At 42.4% G+C, this 22,431-nt stretch overlaps 1 protein-coding gene across 7 annotated transcripts in view; it reads right to left on the reverse strand.

The window, feature by feature from the left end:
* Nucleotides 1-22,431, reverse strand: part of LOC100084468 (transforming acidic coiled-coil-containing protein 2) — a 298,341-nt gene that overhangs the window by 53,009 nt on the left and 222,901 nt on the right. For 3 of the 7 annotated variants that reach the window (XM_029080506.2, XM_029080510.2, XM_029080508.2), the window contains exons 11-13: nt 11,415-12,735; nt 8,994-9,029; nt 5,440-5,500 (exon numbers count right to left, since the gene is read on the reverse strand). In XM_029080506.2, coding sequence (XP_028936339.1) covers nt 5,440-5,500; nt 8,994-9,029; nt 11,415-12,735 — 1,418 coding nt within the window. The remainder of the gene's footprint in view (nt 1-5,439; nt 5,501-8,993; nt 9,030-11,414; nt 12,736-22,431) is intronic. The other 4 variants (XM_029080507.2, XM_029080511.2, XM_029080509.2 and 1 more) reach the window with 2 other exon arrangements.

Here is a 22,431-nt window from a genome sequence, read left to right on the forward strand (position 1 = left end):
AGCAAAGGGAAAAGGGGAAGCTCAGTCTGGAAAGGACTCTTGGAGGAGGTGAGCTCTCAGTAGGGTTTTGAAGAGGGGAAGAAAGTTAGTTTGGCAGAGGTGAGGAGGGAGGGCATTCCAGGACCGCGGGAGGACGTGGCCCAGGGGCTGATGGCGGGAGAGGCGAGACCAGGGGACAGTGAGGAGGTGGGCAGCAGAGGAGCAGAGCGTTCAGGGTGGGCAGTAGAAAGAGAGAAGGGAGGAGAGGTAGGAGGGGGCAAGGTGATGGAGAGCCTTGAAGCCTAGAGTGAGAAGTTTTTGTTTTGTGCGGAGGTTGATAGGCAACCACTAGAGGTTTTTAAGAAGAGGAGTGTCATGCCCAGAGCATTTCTGCAGGAAGATGAGCTGGGCAGCAGAATGAAGAATAGACTGGAGCAGGGAGAGACAGGAGGAAGGGAGATCAGAGAGAAGGCAGACACAATAATCCAGCTGGGATATTATGAGAGCCCGGACCAGTAAGATAGCCGTTTGGGTCAAGAGAAAAGGGCGGATCTTGGTGATACAAAGGTGAGACCGGCAGGCCTTGGTGACGGATTGGATGTGTGCAGTGAATGAGAGAGCTGAGTCAAAGATGACCCCAGTGTTGCGGGCTTGAGAGACGGGAAGGATGGTCATATCATCCACAGTGATAGGGAAGTCAGGAAGAGGACAGGGCTTGGAAGGGAAGATAAGGAGCTCAATTTTGGACATGTTGAGTTTTAGATGGTGGATAGACATCCAGGTGGAGACATCCTGGAGGCAGGTGGAGATACGAGCCTGAAGGGAGGTGGAGAAAACAGGGGTAGAGATGTAGATTTGTGTGTCATCTGCATAGAGATGATAGTTGAAGTGAAAGTTGGAGTGAAAGAGTTCACCAAGGGAGTGTGTGTAGATGGAGAACAGAAGAGGGCCAAGAACTGACCCTTCCTCAAGTTAAAGGATGGGAGGGGGAGGAGGAGCCTGCGAAGGAGACCGAGAATGAACGGCCAGAAAGATAAGAGGAGAACCAGGAGAGGACGGAGTCCATGAAGCCAAGGTGAGATAAGGTGTGGAGGAGAAGGGGATGGTCTACAGTGTCAAAGGCAGCTGAGAGGTCGAGGAGGATTAGGATCGAGTAGGAGCATTGGATTTGGCAAGAAGGAGGTCATGGGTGACCTTTGAGAGAGCAGTCTCAGTAGAGTGGAGGGGACGGAAGCCAGATTGGAGGGGGTCCAGGAGAGAATTAGGGAGGGTGGTGTTGAGAGTGTCAGTATGGTTGTCAAGGGAAGGTAGTTTGGGTATGGAAACTAAATGGGGCAGAACTCAAAATCAGAGTTCTGTGAGCACCCCATTTCCCTCCTCTGACTCTTTGCCCCCTGCTAGAGTCAGTCTTTGCCCCCCTCAGTGGGTTTAACAGAGGGACTCAGAGGAGTAGGTATTCAGGTAGAATGATAAAATAGGATTCCAAAATTTCAAAGACAAAAGAGCTTCATTCTTACCCACAGCAGTTCAGTTTTTCTTAGCCTTTCCATCAATGTAAACCTGTCCTTGGAGGTGGCTCATGATGATTGTGCTAGCTGTACCAATCTACACTTGCTGTGAACTTCAGCACCACTTTAATGAGTCCTTTTCTCATTGGCATATCACTCTTATTCGTTTGCTTAGTTTCATTTATCTACATTGACCTGGTGAACTTTGGTGCTTTAAATTATATTACTTAGTAAGGGATTGTTACTAGGATGGAACCACTGCCTGTGAACTCCAGCACCAGTTTATGAGTCCTTTTCTCATTGGCATATCACTCTTGTTCGTTTGCTTAGTTTCATTTATTTAAATCGACTTAATGAACTTTGGTGTTTTAAAGTATATCATATTAATTAGTAAGGGATTCTTACTAAGATGGAATTCACTGCCTCCAAGCTCCAGCACCAGTTTAATGAGTCCGTTTCTTATCGATTTGCTTAGTTTTGTTATTCTTAATTGATATAATAAATGTTGGGATTTTAAAGTACTCCACGTGTGATTTGTACCAGGTAAGAATCCATTACCACAGGAGTTTGGGCAAGCAGAAAGTATCAAAGGGTTGGAGAAAGATTTGGATAAATCCATGGACAAGACATTCATAACATAATAGTAGAGGGAAAAATCAGGAACTAGGGAAGGTAGATTCTAGTCAACCCTGATGGATGAAAGGAGGATGAGAGAGTGAAAAGAGTGGGAAGAGTGTTTTACTGGCTGTCTTCCCCTTTTAGACCGTGAGCCTGTTGTTGGACAGGGATTGTCTCTGCTGCTGAATTGTACATTCCAAGTGCTTAGTACAGTGTTCTGCACACAGTAAATGCTCAATAAATACAATTGAATGAATGAATGAAAGGAGAGTGAAGGGAGTGAGGAAAGTGAGAGGAGTGAATGCAGTGAGAGGATGGGAGGAGTGAAGGCAGTGAGGGGAGTTGGAGTGACGGTATGAGAGGAGGGAGGGGCATGAGGGATGTGAGCCATGAAGGGAGAGGGGGAGAGAGGGGAAAGATGGAAGTGACTGGTGTGAGGGGAGAGAAAGGAGTGAAGAGAGGAAGGGGAGTAAGGAGTTTGAAGGGTGTGAGGAGTGTGAGGGGAGAGAGGGAGTGAGAGGGTGTAGTGGGGGTGAAGGGGTTTAGGGGAGAGGTTCGAGAGAAGTGAGGGGAGTGAGGGGAGAGACAGAAGAGTGAAGGAAGTGAGGGATGTGAGAGGGCTATGAGGGGAGTGAGAAGGGAGTGAGAGGGCTGAGAGGGGTGTGAGGGGTGTGAGGGCACTGAGGGATATGAGGGATGTGAGAGGAGTGAGGCAAGTGAGGAATGTGATGGTTTTTAGGGGAGTGAGGGGAGTGGGAGGATTGTGAGGGGTTTGAGGGGTGTGAGGGGAGTATAAGAAGAATGAAGACTGTGAGGGGTGTGAGGCTCAGTGCCAATTACCTGTTGAGAGGCTGACAGACAGGGGCTGGGGAATGGTTTAAAGAGTGTTACTGTTTACCCGCACAGTTTTTCCTTAAAATGCCCTTACCCCACAGATTGAATCCTCAGAATCACTGTTTTCAGGATCAATTCAGTTTCACACTGATTGTCTCTGCTGTTGGTGAAGAGGGCCAGAGACCTACCCTCAATTGTGGCACCCTAGTTAGTGTGGATCCATCTCCAGCTCTTTTAACTTCTCTAGGCTGTGGGCAGGGAACATGTTCCCCAACTTTGTTGTATTGTACTCTCCCAAACGCTTAGTACAGTGCTCTACATGTGGGAAGCACTCAATAAATACCACTGATTAATTTATTCTAACACCAAGTTACTTATTTTGCCTCAATCTTGTTTCTCTTGCTGTTGACCCCTTGCCCACATTATCTCTCCTATTTGGAACTCCCTCTATCTTCACATACAGCAAGTAAAAAAAGTCCTACTTAGAATTAATCTTTTCATTTGAACATGTCCCCCAGGGTGACCCTGGAGACAAAAAACACCATTCTCCCTGTCGCACAAGCCTGTAACCTTGGCATTATTTTTGACATCTCTTTCATTCAATTCACACATTCAACCTATCATGAAATCCTGTCCGTTCTACCTTAACAATATCTCTAGAATCCATTCTTTCCTCTGAGTCCAAACTGGTACAACACTGATCTAAGCACTTACAATTTCCCACCTTGACCACTGCATCACCCTCCTCACTGACCTTATTTCCTGCCTCCCCCATTCCAGTCAGTCAAGTGAATTTACTGAGCACTTACTGTGTACAGAACACTTTCTAAGCACATAGGAGAATACAATTTAGCAAAGTAATTTGGTTGATGAATTGTACTTTCCAAGCACTTAGTAGAGTGCTCTGCACACAGTAAGTGCTCAATAAATATGATTGAATGAATGAATGAACATTCCCTGCCTATAGCAATCTTACAGTCTATAGTCCACAGTCCATACTTCACTTTGCTGTTTAGATTATTTTTCTGAGAAACCATTCATTCCACATCTCCTCACTCCTCAAGAACCCCCAACTGTTGCCAGTCCACCTCTGTACCAAACAGAAACTCCTTACCATTGGCTTTAAGACACTCAACTGGTTCTCTCCCTCCTACCTTACCTCACCGATCTCCCACTACAACCTAATCCACACACTTCTAACAGCAACCTGTTCGCTGTACTTCGATCTCATCTATCTTGCTGCTGACCTCTTGCTCATGTCCTTTCCTGTGGTCTGGAATTCCTTCCTTCTCCCTATCTGACAGTCCATTGCTCTCCACACCTTCAGAATCTTCCTAAAATCACATTTCCTCCAAGCAGCCTTCCCTAAACCCTCATTTTCCCTAGCCGCTCCCTCTTATTTGTCACCTATGCACTAGACTTCTCTCTTCTCCTGAAGACTGTAAACTGCTGGTTGGCAGGGGTTGTATCTACCTACCCTATTGTATTTTCCTTTCCCAAGTTCAGTGCTCTGCGCAGACTGAGCATTCCTTTCCCTGACTGAGCCCTCCTCTCCTCTTCTCCCACTCCCTTCTGCGCTGCTCATAATTGCTCCTTCATTCATCGTCTCTCTTCCCCATGGCACTTATATACATATATATCTTTAACATTTATTTTTCTATTTATTTACTTATATTAATGTCTGTCTCCCCTTCTAGTCTGTGAGCTCGTTGTGGGCAGGGAATGTGTTTGATGTTATATTGTACTCTCCCAAGTGCTTAGTACAGAGCTTTACACATGGTATGACTAATAATAATGTTGGTATTTAATAATAATAGTAAGTCCTCAGTAAACACCATGGATTGATTAAATCATATCAGTTTCCAGACCAAACTATCCCTTTGCACCCTATTCTCCTTCTCCTCTGGGTCATCTGTGTACTTGGGTCCATCAGTCAATACCCAATAAGTTCTCTGATATTCTCAGCCTATCCTCACCCTCAAAGCAATACTATTGCCTCCCATCTGTAATTATTTCAGTGTCTATCTCCCCCACTAGACTGTAAACCACTTGAGAGCTGGGCCCATGCCTACCAACTGCATTATATTCTCCCAACTGCTTAGAACAGTGCTCTGCACACAGAAAGAGCTCAATAAATATCCGTGATGAATGAATTGAAATATAAGCTCCTCCACACATCCTTGGTGCCACTTTGAGAGAGAGAGAGCCAAAGGCTGAAGATAGACAGCCTGGCCCAGAAGGCTACTTCTTATGGCTTGTTTTAAAATAGCACAGACATTCCCACCTGGCTCTTACTTCCAAAGGAAAGCCTGAATTTTCTTTAATTGGACCACACCCAAACCAATTTTCAGGTGAGAGTTTGAGCAAATTTCAGGACCCCTAGATATTTTTTAAAGGAGAACGTAAGCATGATTTCCAGTGGATGGCTTAAAACAGTGAGACTCATTTCAGCTCCCTCCCAGGTGAGCAACAGCATGATAGTATCAAAACAGTGGTGTACCTGTGAAGGCGGGTCAGAGAGAGGAGACCGTTTTGGAGATTTTTTCACCCTAAATGTATCACTGGAAACAAAATTGAAAATGTAAATACAACATACAAAGAGGTACCATAATCAGCAGTACTATTAGTTTAGCATTCAGAGCAAAAGAAAAGATCACCATCTCTGCTAACTTGTTTTGAGACCCTTTAATTTATACCAGCAGCAATGAAATTGATGCTAATTCCAAACAATCTGGCTTTTAGGCTGTATTTTTACGTGGTTTGCAAAGAGAGCAAAATCCATCAAAGGGCCCAATCTTTCTGATATCCCTTTTATCCCTAATAATGTGCTGATATCCAATTGATCTAAATGAATGACATGATGTACAAAACTAATATTTTGACATCAAATTAATCTATCTGACAAAATATGCTTAATTTATTCTGGCAAAGGTCCTCTATTTTCTTTAAAATTGGCTTCCCTCTAGACTGTAAGTTCCTTGTGGACAGGGAACATGTCAACCAACTCTGTTACACTGAACTCTCCCAAGCATTGAATAATAATCATAATAATAATAATGATGGTATTTGTTAACCACTTACTATTTGCCAGGCACCACACTAAGCATTTTGGTGGATACAAACAAATCAAGTTGGATGCAGTCCCTGTCCCATGTGGGGCTCACAGTCTCAATCCCCATTTTACAGGTTAGGGAACTGAAGAAGTGAAGTGACTTGTCCAAGATCACACAGCAGACAAGTGTGGCAAAGCCAGGATTAAAACCGATGACCTTCTGACCCCCAGGCCCATGCTCTATCCACTACACCATGCTGCTTCTACAGTGCTCTGCACACAGTAAACACTCAGTAAATGCCATTGATTAATTTACTGAGAAGCAGTGTGATCTAGTGGATAGAGCACAGGTCTGGGACTCAGAAAGATCTTGGGGTCTAATCCCAGCTCTGCCACTTGTCTGCTGTGTGATCTTGGACAAGTCACTTCACTTTTCTGTGCCTCAATGATCTCATCTGTAAAATGGATATTAAGACTGTGAGCCCTATGTGGGACAGGAACTGTGTCCAACATGATTTGCCTATATCCACCCCAGTACCCCAGAGAAGCAGCGTGGCTCAGTGGAAAGAGCCCGGGCTTGGGAGTCAGATGTCATGGGTTCGAATCCTGGCTCTGCCACTTGTCAGCTGTGTGACTGTGGGCAAGTCACTTAACTTCTCTGTGCCTCAGTTCCCTCATCTGTAAAATGGGGATGAAGACTGTGAGCCTCACGTGGGACAACCTGATTATCCTATATCTACCCCAGCACTTAGAACAGTGTTCTGCACATAGTAAGTGCTTAACAAATACCAACACTTAGTACAGTGCCTGGCACATAGTAAGCACTTAATGAATGTTATTATTATTATTATTGTTATTCACTTCAATTAGATGTTCTGGAGGTCAGGGATTCCAGAGGGACAGGCTGGGGCTCAATGTACCTGAATAAAATGCCAGCAACACCTATTCTAGGTCACGCCAGCTCAGACCTGGCTGTTTCTGAATGAACCTTCTAGTGGAACTGTCTTTAGAACCCAAATCTGCCTGGAGAAACCCAAAGTGGAAGGGGTGGAACTCTCGGTCACAGTGAATATCCATACACTACTAGTCTTCCAGCCTCCACCATAGCCGACTTTCAGGACACTCATTAATTGGCAGGGAATATTTTAGGCATTTCCAGCCCCTGAACCTGTCCCTCCACTGTGCTGCTTCTCTGGAAAGCTCAGAGAAGCCAGTTCTCAGAACCTGGTGGGCTGGTGGTTTTAGGATTAGGTTTTAGGTTCTTGTCTGTCCGTCTCCCCTGATTAGACTGTAAGCCCGTCAAACGGCAGGGACTGTCTCTATCTGTTGCCGACTTGTTCATCCCAAGCGCTTAGTACAGTGCTCTGCACATAGTAAGCGCTCAATGAATACTATTGAATGAATGAAAGGATTGAGGGGAGAGCTCAAAACCTTCAGGGCACCAGGCAGCAGCTGCTTTCAGGGAAATTCTCAGGCACTCAAGTGAGTTAGAGAAGAACCAATTTTATATGAAAAATCTCCATTTGCCTGGCTTGAGTCTATTTATCAGTGTTGAGATGCTGCAGTTCGATCAAAATAATTCTCACTACTATAAGGTGCCAAGTGAGGCAGGTTTCTTGAAGCCACTAAAAGTTACAGATTTTAGAACGTGGTTTCCCCCTTCCAGGAGTAGGGTCACCCATGCAAAAATGGCCAGGATGTCTCACTGAATAACTGGAATTGGCAGTTACATTTCCTTCCTGGGGGCAGTCACAGACTCTGCCTCTCCAGAAGAAGACTCTTGACTGTAGGAAATGGGCTAGATAGAAGTCTACCTGAAGGCTGAGCCTATTGCCCATCAGGCTTCACAAGAATGTAAAAACAGGTATACAACTTTGAAATTTCCTATTCTAAGGCAGAATACAACATATTAATCTGAATAACAAAGACATTTTTCCAAATAGTAAATAAAACCTCCATATATGTGTGTGTATATGTATATATGTATGTGTATGTATATACATAAATATATCCTGCCTAAACATTATTGATTTGTATAATAAACATATCCAAAATCCCTATGTAAAAGAGATCCAGATAGATCCACCACTCTATGCCAGCTATGCTAGTGCTGGGCAGAACTGCCAGATGCTTGGTCTCAACCACTTAGGTTTACATTATAAGAAAGAGGAGATGGAGAAACTGCCTGCAGTTTTACCACATCTGCAGCTTTCATTGGTGTTCTTTTGGCTAGGATACAGAATAGCAGGAAGGTTAAGAGTTGGTAAACTCTGCCTTGCTCATGACTGACAAAGCAGCAGTTTGTATTTTGGTTGTTTTTTTTACAATGAAGCATTTCAATGAACAACCCAAATCAAAGGATTATAATAATGGAAGAAACAAGCATTTTGGAGCAGGTGGGGGAGATGAGTGAGGCTAATTACTTTAACATCCATGTACTTCACATTAACAGGAACCCAGTTCTTTCAACTTTGTGTTCCTCAACTATAAATTTGGTGTAGATTTATAATTGTTATAGTTGTAATGCTCTATAATAGTCAGATCTTTTTGCTAGACAAAGACTAATCGTTACTTAATTTATGTTCATTTTAAAAGACATGGTGCTAAAGAAGGTCACCTCCCCTTCAATTTATAAATAATGAATAAATAATACATAAATAAATATAAATTAACTATGAAATGAAAACAAAAGTGAAAATAAAATGAGTTACTTCAAATGGGGATGCCTTACGTAAGGATTAAAAAAAGACTTTCACTCTCGACAGGCAGTCAGGCATTGAATAATTGTTTACATAACCAGGCAGTTTCACTTTACAATTATCACCAGAAATAACTAAAAAATGACCTTTGCTATGTACCCCAAGATTCCCAAACATGCCACAGAAATGCAAACATTGCAGCAGTCTTATGAAATAAAAAGAGGATGAAAGCTTGAACCCCCGAACCCACATTCCTATAGGACAAGTTTTAGCACAAAAGGCAAATTCATAAATTTTACTTACAACAAAGAACAGACAGACATCACATCTTCTACCATCCTAAGACAAAGAAGACAAAGAAAAAGAGAGACAGACAGAAGGAACTGACAAAAAAGATAAATCTACAGACAACTGGTTATCAGTGTGCCGGTTAAAATAACTGCACTCTATGGACCCTACTGAAAGTCTTTTCAAAGCCCTCAGTGAGAAGTGAGGGCCGTCTGGTAATTGGCAAAGCCATTTCATTTGACTCCATGCTAAGTTTTGCCAAAAATCATCTTGAAAATCTTCATTCCACAGTAACGTTTCCCAAGCCAGGACTCTCCAATTCCATGGTTAATATACTTGAGCCTGACAGCCAAACCCACTCTGCTTCATATAGTTGAACTGTTGAAGTGTATCATGGGGTTACTAAAGAGCAATGTGAAACAAAATCTGCTGCATAAAAAATGATGGTTACAGGTTAGGCCCTTGATTAGAAACTATTGGTCATTATTTCTGGGAATGAAAAATGCTGTTGGATGAGTTGCACTTTTAAGTTACTTTAATGCCTTCCTTTCTATTTGGACTCATTTCAAATTTCAAATGAATTCATTTGACAGTGTTTCAAAGGATTATCCTGATGCTAATTTCAAATGATTGTTTCAGGGAAAGATTAGATTTAGAAAATATCACTTCCTGTTTCTGGCTCTCTCTTCTGCTCTCACTCCCCCTTGCTCTCATTGAATGATTCTGAAATGTATCCCTGGTATTGCTGAGTTCAGTCCTCCATGACAGTTTGGCTAGCTCCTAAGTACTAAATGTCTTAGGGGAGGGGAGGAGCTTTGAGATTTGAACAGGCCAACCTTTGCCTATTTGTAATTAAACATTGAGAGGGCAGCTCCTGGTTTCAGATCAGGGATGATTAGTCAATTTGGTCAATTCATGAAAGCGAGGCTGAAGAGAGGAAAAAGCCTTCAGTTGGAAAATAATGGTAGGTTTTTGTCTAGGATTCTACTAATGTGCCATCCAAGTTAAAACCTTTGCTCCCGGATTACCCAGCACCTCTCAGAGGTTCCCCTCATTCCTTCCAGAACTCAAAACTCAATTCAAAACTAAAGCAGACAGTCCATCGGCCATGTGATTATTTAAGGAGGACATGTAATTTTTTTTAAAGGTCCTATATTGTTTGGAGGGATTATAACATCTTTCCTCCTCTGGAGGGTTTTCTCCCTCAGAACTCTTGTCTGATCAAGAACAATTGACGCGTCTTGATCCTGCAGAGAAACTGACTCTAGTGTTAGTGACTTGCATGGCACCGCTGGCACTGTCTCATTCCTGCCAGTCACGCTATCACTAGGGCACAAGGGATCACAAATGAGCAGGAAGGCAAAGAAGTAGCATGACCTAATGGTAAAACCTTGGGCCTGGAAGACAGAGGAAATGGGTTCTAATTTCAGCTCTGATACTTGCCTGCTGTGTATGATCTTGGGCAAGTCACTTTAACTTCTCTGTACCTCAGTTTCCTCATCTGTAAAATGGGGATTCACCTGTTCACCCACCTTCATAGACTGCAGACCCTTGTGTGGGACAGGCATTGCATCCAACATGATTATCTTGTACCTACCTCAGTGCTTTTAGTACAGTTGATGTCACAAAGCACTTAACAAATATCATAATAATTATTATTAGGCAGGGGTATGACCCATTGTGGAGTGCACACATGGTCTTTGTCTACATTAGCTAGCAAGACACAAAACTGAAACTAGAACCCAGGTCTTCTGGTTATAAGGTCAGGGCTCTTTCCACTAGGCCAACAGAAGAGGTGAACTGGAGAGAAACACTGTGGTCACAATAATCAAAAGAGGGTGGTGGGTGAATTAGAGTTTCCCAGAATGCAGGGTCTGCCTCTGGCACACCACCCTAGAGGAAGATAAAATGACTCATCTTTTGCTCTTATCTATGTACAATTCCCAAGACAAGCTCTACCTACCTATAAAATAGAAAGGAATTGCTGTAAAATAATGAATAATATTTTAAAGAACCATTAAACACCATATGTACTGTTGTCTAAACCATTCAAAAACTGAATTTTCATAGAAAGCAGTTGAAATGCAGAAAGCCATTCTAGATTCCAGTGTGACATGCACTTTTTTGCAGGAGCTACGGGAGTTTACGATCTATACATATCCAACATTTGGTACTTGAGCCTTCAGGTTTTGACAGAAAAGACATAGAATTTTGAGACAGTGACCTCCTAAAGCAATACTTTTGAAAATGTAAGCTGAAAGCCATCTCCTGTTAAGTGAGCCTTAGTTTGGGATCCTAATTGTGCCCTTGCAACAAAAGGGAAAAAAACTTCTTGCCTGAATAATGACACATTTACTAATCTAGTATTTTTCTCAGGGAGGTTCCAGGTTCAACATCTGCCTCAGAATCCAAAATTGACTTTAGTCTTTAACTTACGTCTTTAGGGGAGTCTTCTTTTTCTTTGCTGGCTTGTTTAGATTGTCCCCTTCCATTCCATTTGTTTCAGTGGCATTAGCTGAGATCTCGAAAGAAGCTGGGGATTTAGAAGGTGAGCTAGGTATCTTAGAAGAAGACTTGAATGGGTCAATAGAGTCATCACAGGTGTTGGGATCGAAACTGTACGTTTGTTGGGGCAACTTGGGAGACTCTTGCATTTTTGTCGTGGAAGAGAAAGGGTTGAAATTGGGATCATCCCATTTGTCAATATCAAAGGTGTAGGAGCCTTTGGAGACAGGGATATCATTGGGTTCTGCAGGGGATTTTGTGGGAGAGTTAGGAGTGTTGTCCAGCTTTTCCACTATTTTTTTAGGCTTTGGCCTCCTCAGAGGCATTTTGGCAACTGGCTTTTTACCAATCTTTTTGGGAGGAGGAGGGCTTTCCTGTGACCCTTCACAATTATCTTTGTCTTCCGAATAATCAAACTCCAACCTCACTGCAATACCTTTAGGTGGAGACCGTTCCTGCCCTCCTGTATCAGGTGGGGTCACCTCCACAGCTTCAGGAGCCGTAGACAGAGGGGCCGTCTTCTTCCCAACCGGAGGGGAGTTCTGCACTTTGCTTTCCCCGATATCTAAGGGTCTGGCCCTTTCCACACTAGCAGGCTCTAATGGGTTTGCTGTCCCAGGCCCCACTGTGGGATCTGGCCTGTCCTTGGGAACTTCTGGTGGTCCAGAACTTTCTGCCTTAGGTGACTCGTCCTTGGTCTCTGACTCTAATTTCTCCTCACTGGGATCAGGAGGTTCTGGGGTCCCGAGAGTTGGTTCTGGCTGAGGTTCTTTCACTTGAGGTGCTTCTGGGGGTTTCTTTGTGGCTGGCTTCTTCTTTAAAGATGGAGGCCTGGGCTTTTTGGATCTCTTCAGGGTACTTGAGGCACTACTTGATCCAGTGCTGTAAGTATCTGCTGTTAGAGTCACGGTCTCGTTGTTCCCCAGATAGGAAACCCCATCAAAGTCACTCGCTTGCAAACTGAGGGAGCGGGATAGTGTTGATCTGGAAACGGGGACAGAATCCGTAGATTTCCTTCGCACATTCACTTTGGGTTCCCAATTCTTGGCGTCAGGGGAACTAGGTTCCAAAGTCTGAAAAGTATCTATCAACTCAATGTTGTCAAAGTCCAAGTTGTAAGTCCCACTGCTGGCTATTGGCTTATCTTCATCAAAGACAGTGGAAAATGAGTGTGAGGGAGGACGGAACGGACTTCCTTCCAATGATTCATTTTGTGGTACATCTGGGATGAAAATAGCCTCAGAACCAAATCCTGTGGGAAGAGAAACCGGAAAGTCAGTAGAGAAGTCAGAGAATTCTGACCATTCTATTCTTTCCTTTACCCAGAATTCTAAGTCTTGAAAGTGGGGGTGGGTTGGGGGGTGGGGAGGAGTGAGAAAGAAAGCTGAGAGAGAGGGAGGAAAAGGGAGGAGGAGAGAAGATGAGGAATGAGGGAAACACAAGTGTTTTCCATAAAGAGGCAAAAGAATCAAAGTGGCTTTGGTTCAGGAGCTGGTTTGATCTCTATGTGTCTCTGCTACTAATTATTCAAAGATTTTGACATCTTTGGAGGTCTTTAATAGGCTTATTAAAAAGTCCTAGAGATGGATAGTGATCAAAACACCCATTAAAAAGCAGCAAGTCCTGTGATATGATTAGCAAGGCATAAAACTGCACAGGATCCCACTATGAAAGGGAAGTAGAAAGAACTGAATGCCTCTGAAACAGTCATTCATGTCTCAAGCAGTCTTCTGGGGACCACTTTGGAACCACAGTGATTTCTCAATTAAGTAAGAATCTCCACTCGTGCATTTTAAGTTTATTTTCAAAGAGAAATGCACATGGCTACCCTCAGATAACACGTTAGATCCTTGGCCTTTTCTCCAGTGTTCTGCATGTTTTCTTTTCTTAACAATAATAATGGTGTTTGTTAAGTGCAACCGGGTTGGACACAGTCCCTGTCTCCCATGGGGCTCAGTCTCAGTCCCCATTTTGCAGATGAGGGAACTGAGGCCCAGAGAAGTGACGTGACTTGACCAAGGTCACACAGGAGGCACGTGGGGTGCTGGGATTAGAACCCAGGTCCACTGACAACCAGGAACAGGTTTCTTTCCACTAGGTAACACTGCTTCCCAACACACAGTGAGTGACCTCTTTTTACAACCATGAAAATAGCAAAATTCCTGAAAAATGTGAGAAAACCTTCCAGCTTTTATTGTCTATAGAAAAAACACTGTTTAAGGAGAATACAGAAAGAAAATAAGAAAATACTGCATATGTTGAACTCTGAGAACATTAATTATATAAGAGAACTGTGGATGGATGCACACTGAATTTGTACTGTACAATAAGTACAAACAAAAAACAATATCTCTCTAAATGTTTACATAAATTGAGTGAATGTGACATAAGCATACAATCCCTTTTCAATTATTTCTATCAATAATGGAAATGTATAACACAGAGTACTCAAGGGTTTGGCAAAAATCTTACCATAAAAATATCTCTTTATCTTTCTATTTCTCTCACCATAGCCACTTCAACACCTGATAATTTGATTTTCATGGGATGTCAGTGCTCAGAATGGAGGTGTGAAAGTTGAGATAGGGAAGAGAGTCATCAAACCACATGGGAGTAATTATTTATTTTCACTAAGTGACTGTGTGAAACATCAGCTCATTATTTTTCTTCTACCAAGTAAGAAGACATGATGGAGGGGCCTTCCTTTAGGGGATTCAAAGGATGGTCACTGCAGCAGTGAATGAGTGCTGCATTGAGTGTTGTTTGATAGGCTCCTTACTACCACTGGCATTTCAAAAAGTGATTTCCACATTACCAAGTACCAAAACGGCACAGTGTCAGAGTTCTGGAGAAAGAACATAACAACAAGGGGTTCTGCAGCAACATCCCATTATCCCTTTGAGAACAAGGAGCCCAGTCTGCAAATCCAAAAGGAAAGCAAATGGCCAAGTTCCTTTGATCTGTTTTTCCAACTGGAAAGGCTCGTCTGTCAATGCTTCAAGATGCTGGGCAAAAATAACTCAAAGATTAAGAAATTACTTGCAGCAGATCAACCAATGCATCAAGACTCAGCAGTCTCTCATGGTCCAGACAAAAGGCAGGATATGGATGCCTGTGCTGTGACATGCATATCAAATTAAGGAATATATAGTAGGATGCTGAAGGAATTGAAGGCAATATAGATCATCACACTCATCACTTTATATCTTCGAGGAAGCTGCATGGCTACAAGCACTTCTCTCCTGTACCACTGAAGTACGAATAGTGCCTCACCCCTCTGCCAGAAAAGGAGGGCCTCCTGTGGAAATAGAAATTACACTACAAAAATCTTCTAACCATATCTTCTACTATCAAAGTTGAAATAAACAAAGTAAAGGGATTCTGTCAATACCATGCAGTAGACATAGCTCTTATTCCCAATTTTGAGGAAGCCTGCACCCTTCAGAGACAAAAAAAAAAAATGGCAGTTCCCAAAATAGATGGAGTACACACAAAGATCTAAAAGGACGGGAAAACATTACTAAAGGCTGACTGAAAAATCTCCACAAGAACACAGAGGAGATGGTTGCAAGTGCTTACTATGTGCAGAGCACTGTTCTAAGCACTGGGGTAGATACAGGGTGATCAGGTTGTCCCACGTGAGGCTCATAGTTAATCCCCATTTTACAGATGAGGGAACTGAGGCACAGAGAAGTTAAGTGACTTGTCCACAGTCAAGCAGCCGACAAGTGGCAGAGCCAGGATTCGAACCCATGAACTCTGACTCCCAAGCCCGGACTCTTTCCACTGAGCCACGCTTATCTAAAAAGTAATAAAACCTACAAAATAGCCATGTACATATGTACCAGTAATATTTAGATTTGTATTAGTACAAATGTAAATATTTTGTTTTCAAAGTGCTATTTTTCATAGCCTACACAGCAAAAAGACACCTTCTAGTACAGATCTGTTACTTTCTAGCTAAATAAAGCTGCCATTATCTTATGCTAAATGCAAATGATTGAAACACTCTATTCCAGTCAAACAAAATGCTTCAAAGAGTGAGGGCGAGAGGAAGAGAGGTGCTCATTTCAAAGTCAAAGTGGCTCTCTCTCAAGGGACGTAACCCTAATGGAAATGCCCCCTGAATTAAAATTCAACAGTGCAATTTGTCAGGGTGCTAAAAGAATAGCGTTATACAGGGGAATGTGATTTATTTATTCCATTTTTAGTCATATTTTTTCTTTTTTGCTATTTTCAGTTGTGCCTATGTTTGAATATCTTGTAACATTCCCTTTTATGAATAGAAATGTTGTGAATACTGGGAAAGTTCAAATTCTCAAAGATGAACAAATTCACTAGGAGAAAGCAGGATGGTGAACTGGCGCATCACTCAGCTGCCTGAAACCTGGGAACCTGCTGCCGAGGGACGTCACGAGGAGGAAAGGGAGGAACATTGAGGAAGGGGAAAGGAGATAGCTATGTATTAGAGGGCATATATTGTATATATAAAATATATTCATTTCCTCTGCACAGGCCCTTGGTCCCAAGACTCACTGTTGTTCCAGTAAGTATGAATGAATGAATGATCTGCACACAGTAAACACTTAATGAATACGATTACTACAACTGTTGCTGAAATAAGAATAATGGTTACAGGCTCTACTTTTGAAGAGTTTACATCAAATGGGGGAGACAGCTTTGTGTGTGTGTGTGTGTGTGTGCATGTGTACATATATAATAGTGCACAGCACATAGTAGGCAGTCATTAAAAAGATTATTGATATATTTGATGCAAACTTTTCAAAGCAAAGAAAAAATAAAGCACTGATGTTCAAATAATTTCAGCTAGAATGGTTCCCAATCTAGACTGATCCCCCTTGCCACCCCCCTACCCCGGGGATTACTCTCAGCAACAAGAACCTCTCCTTTTCCTAGGAGTGTGAAATGGGGGAACCTTGCCATTACTATCATCTTAAAAACTGAAGGGCAGCTATATATACATAGACTGGCACACCAATACTGACGTAAACTTGTAGCAAAATAAAATTGACACTAGAAAAAGAAAAGGATTCTCAAAGGATCAGAACAAGATCAAGTCTTCATAAGTGGGTTTAAGTGCTGCAGATGTAGCTAGTATTAACCTGATTATGGTACAGGAATGATAAAGAAGGGAATTCGTATTCCAATTCCAACTGGATTTGGTTTAGGCCATTAAAACAGGAGGACTGAAGAGCAGGTTAGGAAGTACAAGGGAGATAGGGTTTTTTTATATTAAAAAGCATTCAGTCCCAGTTAATTTTCACTACTATGAGTCATGTATCGCTCAGCAGATATTATGCTTAACCACCTGTTCTTTTCTACCCAAACTTGAATAACAGCAGGCTGCTATTGCTGCCTAACCCTGATATTCATCAGTTCAAACATCATATTAGAAACTAGAAGATATTTTTATTGTGCATCTAGTTACACAGCATCGTTTCTTTCTCAGAGAGTTCACTTGATCAATAATGTCTCATTGATATTTAGTCATTATCATCATCAATGACATTTACTGAGCATTTAAGTGCAGAGCACTGTACTAAGTGCTTGGGAGAGTACAACAGAGTTGGTAGACATGGTTCCTTGTCCACAATGAGCTTACAGTCTAGAGAGACTGAAATTTAAATATAAATAATTTATAATACATAATTTATAAATGATAATTTAGTCTAGACAGAGTGTGGAAGAATAGTTTCCCACCCAGCATTGTCCCCGCCCTACTTCTGGGATCAAAATGGCTAGCTATCAAGAATGATTTTTCAAAGGGTAAAAGTGTCTCACTTTCAAAAGTTCTTACTGGCAAATAGGAAGCAGCTGAGAGCAAGGATACCCGGTGGGAGGGAGGGAGGGAGGGAGGAGGGTGGCAGTTATATAATAGGTAGGAAACTGTATGACTAACACTCTGACTTAAAAATCTAAATGTGTTCAGGATTAGGTTTCTCTCCAGGGAAATATTTTCCTACATAGAAGGTTTTAGAATGGAGTAGAATAAGATGAATGAGAACTTCACATTGGAAAATGCTTAAGCTCACAGCTGATTAATCAGACCCAACTGAGACATTACTCTGTCCACAGGACTCATTTGCTTGCAACTATGAGTTCATTCATGCCTGTTAATGTTGGCTTGTTTTCGTATCATGTTCACAATCCAGTCCCTTCCTGCCCTCTAAGGGCAATATGCTGAACCAAGCTCATGTGTTGGAGAAGATGCTGAGACATCACCACTATCCTTTAAAAGGGTCTATTTTGACAATCCTTTTTCATTTTTAACCCAATAACAAGTGACCTGGGGACAGCGGGCAGCTTCTCTGTCAAGCTATGCTGCTGAGTCTGAACCTCCCAAAATTCTGCTTGCCCCTGGGGATGAGGGGCTATAGCAATGCTATGCATCTCTATTTCCCCACTCAGCAGGCCTGAATTTCTGGACCTGCGGGTGATAAGCAGGGCTGGGAATCCCAGCCCCCAGACAGTGGTCCATGGTTAAAAACAGTTAGGTTCCTTTCTGAATGTACAGACTGCCATCAAGCTAGAGCTGTGCACTGCTGCTGTCAGCATGGAACAGAGACGGATGGTGATTCTAGGGGCATAAACCAACCCCAGCAGATTCTGGCCTGGACCAACATCAACACTGCCCTGCCCTGAGGCTCCTCTTCCAAAATACAAGATTCAGAAGCACAGCAGCTTGCCAAAGAAAGTCTCCCTATAGAAATGTGGCAGACTCTCTGTCCCTAGAATGCTGAAATGCTTGCCACTCATCACCACACCTACCCCAAAGCCTAGATATGTTCTCCTCCAATTCTAAATGTGTGGGCATTTCTAGCAACAGCCTCCTGGAATTAACAAATGAATGGCATCTTTCTTCCCTGGCATTCAACTTATTTTGACATTCCTGTGATTAGAGTTTTTACCTTAATTAACTAACAGTGGGGTATCAGCCTTGTTCTTTGTGCCTTCATGTGAAATAATTACAACCATCTAAGGAAACAGTCAGCAGCTGCCCTAACTGTCTTTGTACAACTGAGGGTATACTGACCTACTTACCTAGCAACAACAGCCCTGAACTCTCTTCCATCTGCTTCAGGAAAAGATAAAAGGCCCTTGACTTTCAGAATAACCTCTTCTTCCCAATATTACCATGGGAACATGTCTGCTAATTCTGTTGAATTGTATTCTCCTAAGTGCTTAGTACAGGGGCTCAATGCCACTGATAGATTGATTATTGAGATCAAACTGGTTTAACTTGTAGTGTTGCTTGGTGAATGCCCACAGATCCCTTTCTTTCAGAGTCCAGGCCATGTTTTTCTACAGTGTCCAGGTTGACAGACCCATAGCATTTCTCCTCTCCCCCGGAAGCCATGAAGGAGATAATCCTGCGTCAGTGCATCTGAGGTCTGTTCGCCAAAGACTGACATGACTGACTGTTGGTAAGACCTATGCCATCAAGTACTTGATAGTCTCCCCACAGTCAGCCCCACAGCACTTATGTACACATCCACAATTTATTTATTCAATATTGTGTTTGTTTCCCCTCTAGACTGTAAGCTCTTTGTGTGCAGGGAATGTGTCTAAATTCTGCTGTAGTATAGTCTCCCATGTGCTTAGTACAATGCTCTGCACAATGCTTTTCTCAATATTACCACTGATTGAGATCCCACCGCCCAACCCTCAGAGCCAAAAGGTGAAGAATGAATTGCTGATTCAGAAGCATTCAGCAATCAACATTCAGCATTGGCCTCAGATCCTTGAAAAATCCAAAAACAGATTTTGCTCTCCTGACCTTTTACTCACATCATTCTTAATGTAAAACCTTCTCCACTTCCTTTGTCTATAAGTCACATTCTATGTATTGTTGGCTTGTTGGAGCTAGAAGTTGTCCTTGGCAGACAGTTTTCCTGAAACAGAATTTCCTACAATTCTCTTTCCTTGTGCTGGTTCAGGCCAGGAAGGTAAAAATGGCATAGCTGCCCTCCCATCTACTTTCTTGAATATTCAGGTTCTAGCTATGGGGAAACAAAAGAGAAAGAGGAGAAATTTGCCTGGATACTATGAACGTGACTTCTGTAAACTTTCTCACTTCTGTTCCATTCAGCACATATCTGGCTGGTCTCCTAGGTTTCCCTATTCTTTGGAAATCAGGTCATGTAAAGAGTGTTCTGCTATTTTTAAAGGCTTCAGATTATTTTTTAGGAACTCAAAAAGAAACTAGGCAATGATAAGGAGAGGAAAAGAAATAAGGAGAGGGTCTGGAGAAACAGATGCATAAAAGCACAAATCAGACATATTTCAGGATGCTTTCCAGAAAGGCTAGCATGCATGAAGAAATGAAGAAGCAAGTCCTAAGAAAACTGTTTCTTCCTAGAATTTAGCACATCCCAAATGCACTAGAGCTGTTCAACCTCTTTTCATAATCATTCATGTTACCATTAATGAATGACTGTGTTCTCAAAACATGATGTAGGACGCACATTTTTATCACATCTTTGATTGGAGAATTCAAGTGCTTAGCATGTAAACATGCTGACATACAATCTCTTTAATTATCATTTTTCTTTGGTCTTTTTGCTCTATATGATAGAAATATAGGAAATAAAAACTAAATAAAGAAGAAACACTGATCTGGAGGACTTAAAAGTTCCCTTGCAATGTTTACACCACATAAATTAAAAATAAGAATCTCTCTTCTTTTTAGCTTGAGCATGACAGCCTGCAATTTGTTCAGTATATTTGGAAAATTAGGTTTGATTAATGCTGTTCAACAGGAACTGCAGACAAGAGTATTAAAATTGTGTTTGTTCCACTTTACCCCTTCCCTGTACCCTTTTTGTGAAACTGGTGAATGACTTTTCTCCAGCAAATTATTTCCATTTCCTCTTGCCATTACAGGGGTGTCTACTTGCTTAGGAAGTAACTCTGTGACTCTGTTATCATGGGAAATAAACTTTATCCTGGAGAAGGGAATGTGAAATTGAGCTTAGTTCTTCCCCTTAACACCACCTACAACACATCATCTTCTCCTCTGGGTCACATCACCTTCACTCATCTGATTTATTATTATCATATTTGCTAAGCACTTACTACATGTCAAGCACTGCTCTAAGCACTGGATTAGTAACAAGTTAATCAGATCAGACACAGCCCTTGTCCCACATGGAGCTCTCAGTTTAAGGGAGGGAGAACAGGCATTGAATCCCCATTTTTACAGTTGAGGAAACTGAGGCCCACAGCAGTTAAGTGGCTTACCATGAAATGACTTGCCCAAGATCACAAAGCAAACAAGTGGCAGAATTAGTATTGGAATCAGGTCCTTTGACTCCCACTGACCTGTGCTCTTTTCACTAGGTCCTGCTACTTCTCATTTGGTAATTTGGGCTTCTCTTTCCTTTCCTTTTCTCCAGAAAAACTCCTCCAGTGTGGCTCTGCCCAGTTTAGGTTCTCTGAACTGGAACCTTTCAGCTGTTAATCAATCAATCAATTGTATTTAATGAGCACTTACTATGTGCAGAGTACTGTAATAAGTGCTTGGGAGAGCACAATTCAACAGAAGTAACAGACGTATTCCCTGCCCAAAACAAGTTTACAGTCTAGAGGGGGAGACAGACATTAATGTGAATAAATAAGTAATTAATAATATATAATACAAAAATAAGTACATAAGTTCTGTGGGGCTGGAGCGAATATGAAATGTTGAAAGGTTACAGATTCAAGTGCATAGATGATGCAAAAGGGTGAGCAAGCTGGGAAAAAGAGGACTCAATTGGGGAAGGACTCTGGGAGGAGATGAGACCTTAATGCCTTGAAGGTTGGGAGAGTGGTGGTCTGGCATATATGGAGGGGGAAGGAGTCCCAAGGTAGGGGGAGGATGCGGGAAAGGGGTTGGTGGCAAGATAGATGAAAATGGGGCAAAAATTAAGATGAAAAAGCTGGCACTAGAGGAGCAGACTGGGCAGGCTTGGCTATATTAGGAGATTAATGGGGTGAGTAGGATGGGGCAACTGATCAAGTGCTTCAAAGACAATAGTAAGGAATTTTTGTCTGATGCAGAGCTGGGTGGGCAGCCACTGGAGGTTCTTGAGAAGTGGGGAGATATGAACTGAAAGTTTTTGTTGATAAACGATTCGGGCAGCATAGTGAAGTATAGATTGGAATGGGGAGGGGATGGAGTTGGGGAGGTCAGCAAGGAGGCAGATGTGGTAGTCAAGGAAGGATAGGATAAGTGCTTGGATCATCAGAGTAGCAGTTTGGTTGGTAAGGAAAGGGCAGATTTTAGCAATGCTGTGAAGGTAAAACTGACAGGATTTGGTGATGTGGGTGGAATGAGAGAGATGAGCCAAGGACAACACCAAGGTTATGGCTTGTAAGGTAGGGAGGATAGTGGTGTTGCCTACAGTGATGGGAAAGACAGAGTAGGGACAGAGTTTGGGTGGGAAGATGAACAGTACAGTTTTGGACATGTTCAATTTTTAAGTGTCAGCAGCACATGCAAGTAGATATTGGCTTGAAGATAGGAAGAAATGTGAGACTTCAGGGAAGGTAAGAGGTCAGAGCTGAAGATGTAGATTTGGGAATCATCTGCATAGAGGTGGCAGTTGAAGCCATCGGAGTGAACAAGTTCTCAAAGGGAGTGGGTGCAGAGGTAGGATACAAATGGAAGTAGAACTGATCCTTGAGAGACCCCTACTTTCAGAGGATGGGAGGCAGAAAAGCCAGTAAAATAAACTGAGAAGGAGCGGTCACAGAGATAGGAGGAGGACTAAGAGAGGGCAGTGTCAGGAAAACAAGGTTGGATAAAGTTTCAAGGAAAAGGGGGTGGTATACAGTGTTGATGGCAGTGGAAATGTCTAGGAGGATAGAGACTGTCAGATTTGGTCATAAGGTCATTGGTTACCTTAGAGATGGCTGTATCCGTGGAGTAGAGAAGATTTCCTCC

The sequence above is a fragment of the Ornithorhynchus anatinus genome, chromosome 16 (genome assembly GCF_004115215.2).
Source record: "Ornithorhynchus anatinus isolate Pmale09 chromosome 16, mOrnAna1.pri.v4, whole genome shotgun sequence".
NCBI classification, from domain to species: Eukaryota; Metazoa; Chordata; class Mammalia; order Monotremata; family Ornithorhynchidae; genus Ornithorhynchus; species Ornithorhynchus anatinus.